The sequence below is a fragment of the Sinocyclocheilus rhinocerous genome, unplaced genomic scaffold, assembly GCF_001515625.1.
Source record: "Sinocyclocheilus rhinocerous isolate Xijiao unplaced genomic scaffold, SAMN03320098_v1.1 scaffold2386, whole genome shotgun sequence".
Taxonomy (NCBI): Eukaryota; Metazoa; Chordata; class Actinopteri; order Cypriniformes; family Cyprinidae; genus Sinocyclocheilus; species Sinocyclocheilus rhinocerous.
This window is the reverse complement of record NW_015623807.1, coordinates 223,342-230,805: the sequence shown is the minus strand read 5'-3', so window position 1 is coordinate 230,805 and position 7,464 is coordinate 223,342. Positions and strand designations below refer to the sequence as shown.

The window sequence follows — 7,464 nt, the reverse complement described above, 5'->3', positions numbered from 1 at the left end:
ATATTAAAATTATGAAAAAGTTGTTTAAAGTAATGATTCAACGACTCACTCATAAACCTACTGGATGAATCAGAGTTTTTGAACGATTCTCTTGAATAAATGATTCATTCAATTATACATTTTTTAAATACATTGCGAAACAATGCAATCGACACAACCGTTATGTGGCAGTTACTTTCAAACGCGGATTTGCTCTATTTTGGTCACGCTACCATAGACGGCAATGTTTGTATCTGAATTATAAACTTTCATCCCAGTATTTCTGTGATAATATGAATGACTGTATGACAGAAATAATACTGTGTAGTTGAAAAGACTGTTTGTGAAGCTGTTTCTTAACCAAACATGGTAACTGCTCTGTGTGTCAGCGGCAGTGCGAACGCAGATTTGAATGATCCGGTAAGACTTTGTCAAAGGTTTAATAGACACGGGAGAATCGTTGTCATTTAGAAATGAGATTGTGTGGTTGTCTGAATCGAGATCGCGATCTTTTAACGATTAATCGTGCAGCTCTAATATGGACCCCCTACGTAATTTTTTTCCCATGTTTAAATTCACCTGTCCCATTGAGACAACCATACGTCAGCTAGGCTGATTCTCTCTTTTTTTTTTTAAGTCACTGTGACTCTGTGGCATCAAAACTTTACTCTGTTTGTTTGAGAATCGCAACTCGCCCAACACAGCAACACCAGCTCAACCAATAGTGAGAGTTTGGGGCAGAAGTAATCAATTTGCCATCTAATAGAAAATTGGAAAGTGTTTGGGAAACCTGTTCGAAAACAACCATTACTATATATATTTTTTTCATCTGGTGCCAATAGTGGCATATAAATGACACACTTTAACACAAGCAAAAACAGCTCAAGGAACATTGAAAGGAGCTGCTTTGACCGCTCAACGAAAACAGTTTCAGCGGATGAGCTGTCCGACTAGATTCCTCAAGCAGGAGCACATCTGCTTCAACAGCAGCGTCAGAAACAGACACGGTTCAGCACCTGTTGTTCTCCTCAGGACTGTGACCTTCACTCCAGCACACATGAACACACAATGACTGATGCTCCTATTCTCACCTGAGGGGAAGCGGCGGGAAATGAATAAGCTCAGTGATGTAAAACACGGTTTGGAATCACTGCCAATCCCTATATCGCTTATAAACACCCGACAGAAAGACCATAAGACTGGAAAAACCACCAGGCTACTTAAAGGTAGCATGTGACTGTACTCTTAAAAACACTTTTGTTGTATATGCGCTGCGATATAAATCTCAAAATGACACTTGCATGTGTCAATTATTCATTATAGTAAATAATAATATAGGAAATGACAAGTACTAATACAAAATCTCAGTTTTAGTAACGCTCAAGCAATATCCTGGAAAACAGAGCTCACAAAGGTATGCAGTTTGTTTCTTTAGGTTTCAGCTTCCATTCATCTCTCATTATCTTTACAGTCTCAAAGCCTGCATCACATATTGCGCTCGCAGTCTTCTGAAAACAGCTGCCACTCAACCTGCAGACGCTCAGCTTTCTCACCTGATGATATTCACACACACCATGCGCCGAGACTCGGGTTCCAGCGACACTCTCAATATGAGTTTATGCACCATTACAAACACTAATGTCATCGAGCACTACTGTCGCACAGGACACGGCTAAAAATATTTACGTGTAAAATACACGTAAAAAACGTGTATTTTATCACCGGAATGCGATTTTTACAGGGAATTATTTAAATAATTATTTTGTGTTTGTCAAAAACAAAAACCAAGATGTGAGCTTCAAATTAGATGTCTATTTATTTATCAACTTTTAATTAGTTTAGCTTGCACTTTCTGATCAGCAAATACAAAGAAACCGCGTGAGGGAGTTTAAGTCACCTGCTTTATGACTGTCTCTTGCCACAAGACTGCATAACATTTTCTCATACTTTCGTTGCAACATTAATCTTTCGCACACACAGACAAAGTAATGACTCTGTCAGAGCGAAGTTAGTTTAGGGGAGTAAAGTCTCTCCAGATGCGTCTGCGACAGAATCACATCTGAAGAAGAGTTCTGGAGATATTTTTACCTGGAGTGTGAAGCGTTCACGTCCGCAGCAGCCCCTCCGTGTTCAGCGCTCGGACTCTCGCTGCTCTTTAAAGAGCTCCTCATCCATTCCCGAGCACTATTGCACAGATTATCGCTGGTTTTCTCTGCGAGGCTCTGCTGCAGTAAGGCGGTCTGGATCGAGCCGGGACCGGACACCGTGAGGAAGTGCAGCGCTGCGGTCCCGCTCTCGCATTTATCCAGATCCACACTCCTCACCTTCCGCCTCCACTGCGAACTCTCCCCGGCATTTCTCTTCACTTTCCCGCTGCTGTTCGAAAGTGTGGAGCCGCCGGAACTGCCCTGAAGTCCGTTCCCGACGTTTGTGCCGCTACTGGAGTCTAATAATCCGCCTAACGACGACGCACGGCTCCCCGCCGTCGCCATTTTCTGTCCTGAATTTTTGTCACTTAATAGATTCTATGAGAGAGGGAGTGGCGGGAATTTGGGGGAGGGTGAGAGGGAGGGGCTTCCGGATAAATGGGAGGGGCTGTCTGCAAAGTGGGAGGGGCTAAGGGAGTCCTTCGGGAACTTACCTGCGTGCACGGCGTCACACAACTTACAGGGGTCATATCATAAGCGATCATTTTTTCTTGGTCTTTTGAAATAAATGTCGAAAACTATGAAAATATACCTTAATAACTTTTCAGAACTCAAAACTCCCAGTCCAAAGAAAGATATTTCTGTGGTGTTTTTATTATTTATTATTATTTTATTTTTCATTCTTTAGAATATTCTCTTTAACTTACTCTCTTTTTAACTCACTGACAAGAACATAATGTTTTTTTTGTTTTTTTGCGATAATTCAACAAGGTGAAGAGCAAAGAATGTGCACTCGTGCTTTATGGATGCATGCCATGGAGAATGATGGGAAATGTAGTTTTATCACAGAGGTCTTTCAACAGTATTGAGCAGTATATTCTGGTCAATTTTATCATTATTCTTCATCACCATGAATTGTACTCACTGTATAGTATTATATTGAAATGAAATGCTGAGTTAAAAAGAAAATTTGACAGGTAATCACAGCATTCATGTGTGCTCATATTCCAATCAGAGTTAAAGACAGTATAAGCTTTATAAAGGGCTAATTCTAAAATCAAATATCCGCTCACAATTACACATCAGCAATGCCTATATAGTGTTCAGCAACACTTTTCAAACTCATTGGCCATTGTAAATGACCCATCTAATTACAATGAGCAGTGAGAATTAGTCAGTTACTTCAGAATTGTACTTTTATTCCTATACATCAGAAGAAGAAGGTGATCTTGCCTCCAACTGACATAAGCGTCATATGAAAAAGGAAAGTTGCTTATAGCACCTAAGACTCTGCACAAATTTCTGAAGCACCCAAAATGTAGGTTTGTTAAATTTGTTATTTGGCACTTATGATGTCTGGCTTCAACAGTCAGAGATAAATAAACAATTTCAAAGAAGTGTGTATTTGCAAAAGCTGTAGTTTTATCACAGAGATCTTTCAACAGTATAGAGCAGTATATTCTGGTCAATTTTATCATTATTCTTCATCACCATGAATTGTACTCACTGTATAGTATTATATTGAAATGAAATGCTGAGTTAAAAAGTAAATTTGACAGGTAATCACAGCATTCATGTGTGCTCATATTCCAATCAGAGTTAAAGACAGTATAAGCTTTATAAAGGGCTAATTCTAAAATCAAATATCCGCCCACAATTACACATCAGCAATGCCTATATAGTGTTCAGCAACACTTTTCAAACTCATTGGCCATTGTAAATGACCCATCTAATTACAATGAGCAGTGAGAAGTTAGTCAGTTACTTCAGAATTGTACTTTTATTCCTATACATCAGAAGAAGAAGGTGATCTTGCCTCCAACTGACATAAGCGTCATATGAAAAAGGAAAGTTGCTTATAGCACCTAAGACTCTGCACAAATTTCTAAAGCACCCAAAATGTAGGTTTGTTAAATTTGTTATTTGGCACTTATGATGTCTGGCTTCAACAGTCAGAGATCAATAAACAATTTCAAAGAAGTGTGTATTTGCAAAAGCTATCAGACACTCACACCTGCTCTGGCCCCATCACTGCTGCAATGACTTGTAAACTCAAAAAAAAAATCCCTAAAAATAGGGCATATAAGGAATAATATGAAGGAATCTTTTCAGTGTTTTTTATTTGATTTTGAATTTTGCACTGCATTGCATTGTGTTTTAGAGTTCACGGAAATGTCCACAAAATAATGGATAATACTGGAAGAAAATTACTAGTATTTTTTTTTTAAACAGTGATCATTACAAGTGTTTTTTGTATTAAAAAAAAAAAAAAAGCATGGGATTTATACACCAATGCATTATTTTTAAGAGTAGATCCGACCTTTTAGAGGGTTTCCATCCCTCATGGGAAGCCTACTCTCTTTCTAGCAATTTGGCTTATTGTTCTGGCCCAGGGCAGAAAGCTATGCAAGTAATATGTAAGCAGTTAACATTGCAAACACTGTACATCACTTGGATGGGCTGAGATGTTAAACCGCTGTGCTGTACAGTAAGTTCTTAGCTTTATCTTTTTCTTCTGTTTCTATCATGTTCTCTTTCTAGCAATTTGGCTTATTGTTCTGGCCCAGGGCAGAAAGCTATGCAAGTAATATGTAAGCAGTTAACATTGCAAACACTGTACATCACTTGGATGGGCTGAGATGTTAAACCGCTGTGCTGTACAGTAAGTTCTTAGCTTTATCTTTTTCTTCTGTTTCTATCATGTGAAAGAGTGTTCAACCGATTTGATCAACAATATCCGATTATTTATCTAATCATTTGACTGGATTACAGTTAAAAAAAAATTTGTTTCTCTCATTTCTCTCCTCAAAGAGTGCTTTAAAAACCTTTGCTTCACTTTTAATTCAATAATGGAAAATCAATGGCTGTAATCATTAAATCAACCATAATTCATCTATTGTTGTGCATAGATGAACAATTATATTCTAAACTTAACTTCGTCTGAAGCTGTAACATAGTAATTACCTTGTTGAAAACCGTTTCTGATCCAGGAAGCATGCACAAATATTCTAACAGTTGCTTACCATCCTCAGCCACAGCATCTCATAGCATCTAATGTTATCCACAAAACACATCTTCAGTCCTTTAGTGCAGCTGGACAGGAAGTGCTAGCTAGACAAAACCAACAAGACATCTAGACCCTTATACCCATGAACAAACACGTTTCAGAACCTGTAGGTACCAGCTATCACATATATTGTGGTTTTAAAGAGATGCATGACGCAGAATTACCAAAAACAGATTCTTTAATAAACATTATATACAACACATAGCATAAGACGAGAAATGACAAAGGACTGAGCAGAACATATACACAGGGTTAACAAGAGAACTTAATGATAAACAGGTGAACATAATCAGTAACTAAGGATACTAATAAGGAGACACTAAAGACTAAACTGAAAGAATATGAAACCAAGACATGAACAAAAACACAATTAAACGAGACACAATCCTGCCACCAACCAAATAAGTGTACTTTAAAGCATGACAAGAGATTATTCAAAGGTAATTATTTAAAACATACTTTAAAGTAAAACTTTTTAAATAGATATTATTACAAAAGTATACTTAAGTGTGCGAAGCAGTCTTGAAAGTGTACTCTCTTAAGTACATTTAAGTGACCTTTTATGTCATTTATATTATATTATCTGCAATTTAAAAAAAAAAACTTTTTTTATTTGAAGAAGACTACAAGTGCACATTCAATAAATTAAGAACACTTATTTTTTCACAAGAGTATAATGACAATACAGATAAGAACTCCTCTTTATGGAATAGATAGACCACATATATTCGGAAGGTAAATGCATTTTTTTCTGGGTTTAAAATTCATGGTGAATTGATTGTACGTGAATGTTTTGTTATTTTATTAATGTTTGTTATTTTTTACATACTGGTAAATAAACATTACAATTCCCCTCAATCTGGATTGAGTAACAGATGTTCTCTCCCTTAAACAACTCTCAAAATATCCATCTTTCCACTGCAGAGGAAACAGAAGCTGCATCTGAAGTGGCATTAGATGTATTTACTCAGACTGTTTGATGAAGCTGAGGTGCCATAAATGCATTTAATAATTTTTTGAACATACAAATAGGAAATATTGGGAAAAAAGCAATGATATTTTTAAATATGAAACCAAACCACCAGTAGGTGGCGGCAAATGTCTGTTTTAATGAGTGAGTCATTTATTCATTCACTCAACCGATTCGTTCAAACGGCTGATTCAGAAACGAGGCAAGTGACAGTCTTTATGAATGGGCTACTGAATCATTGACTCAGTCGATTCGTTCAAAATCGTGGATTCATTCAGTAACGAAATACCGCTGTGTTACTCAGAGACACACAACAGTTCTGCTGTGACTTTGATTGGAAAGATTTCGTTTGCGAGCAATATTGTGTCTAAAATGTAAGTCAATTAATTTTAACTTCTTGTTTATTGAACTACTATTGTATAAAATCAGTGTCACACTGCAATCATGTTGATATTGCTATAAGCGGAAACACCTTGGCCGTGTAATATCGCTTAGGCCTACCTAAATCATATTTTATCATTTTTTTTCTACCGCAGTATGCACCTATAACTTTCTGTGAGTGCTGTTGCGCTCATTTGTTTTGATTTGTGCACGAGTCTCTCTCACTCAGGCTGCGCGAGCCTCATCTGGCACGACATAAACACATGTTTACATGCGGGTGTGACGTCAAAACAGACCGGCTTGGAATCGGCACACCGATCATGAGGAAAATCTGGCAGAATTTATTAGGCCCTGTTACCCTATTTCCACCTTTCTGACTTTTATTGAGAGTTAATTGTGTCCTATTTAATGCTGAATGAGAGATTAGAGAAATCTTGCTTTAATTTCTACACCATTGCAGCAAATCTACACAAGACAAAAGACTTCCAGTACTTCCCACAGTAAACGACTCGTATGCAAACAAAGAGCTGTCTTGACTGCCATGTTTAACACTCTTAATACAGAAAAGACCTTTTCAGTTTTCCAGGAGCATTTTAAATTTTCAAATCCATATTCAAATGGGTAATCTATGGGTTAAATACAACGAATTCACAACATTTGCATATTTACATATCATTTCCTTATTCTTCCATTATACTTTAATTTGTATTTAATTTAGCATTGGCATTTTTATCCACAATCATCACAAATTCACTTATCATTCTAACTCTTTGGTTGAAAAAACTTTTATAGAGTAAAACACTATGGTATTCAGTTGGCAGCTAATTGTGACCCTGGACCACAAAACCAGTCATAAGGGTACATTTTTCGAAACTGAGATTTATACACCATCTCAAAGCTGAATAAATAAGCTTTTCATC

The 7,464-nt window shown here is 37.1% G+C and overlaps 1 protein-coding gene across 1 annotated transcript in view; it reads right to left on the bottom strand.

Annotated features, from left to right (window-relative positions):
* Window positions 1-2,484, bottom strand: part of LOC107737160 (mitogen-activated protein kinase kinase kinase 1-like) — a 62,337-nt gene extending 59,853 nt beyond the window's left edge. The window contains exon 1 of the mRNA XM_016548603.1: window positions 2,068-2,484. Within this exon, the coding sequence (XP_016404089.1) occupies window positions 2,068-2,471 (404 nt within the window). The 5' untranslated portion in view covers window positions 2,472-2,484. The remainder of the gene's footprint in view (window positions 1-2,067) is intronic.
* Window positions 2,485-7,464: the final 4,980 nt, after the last annotated feature.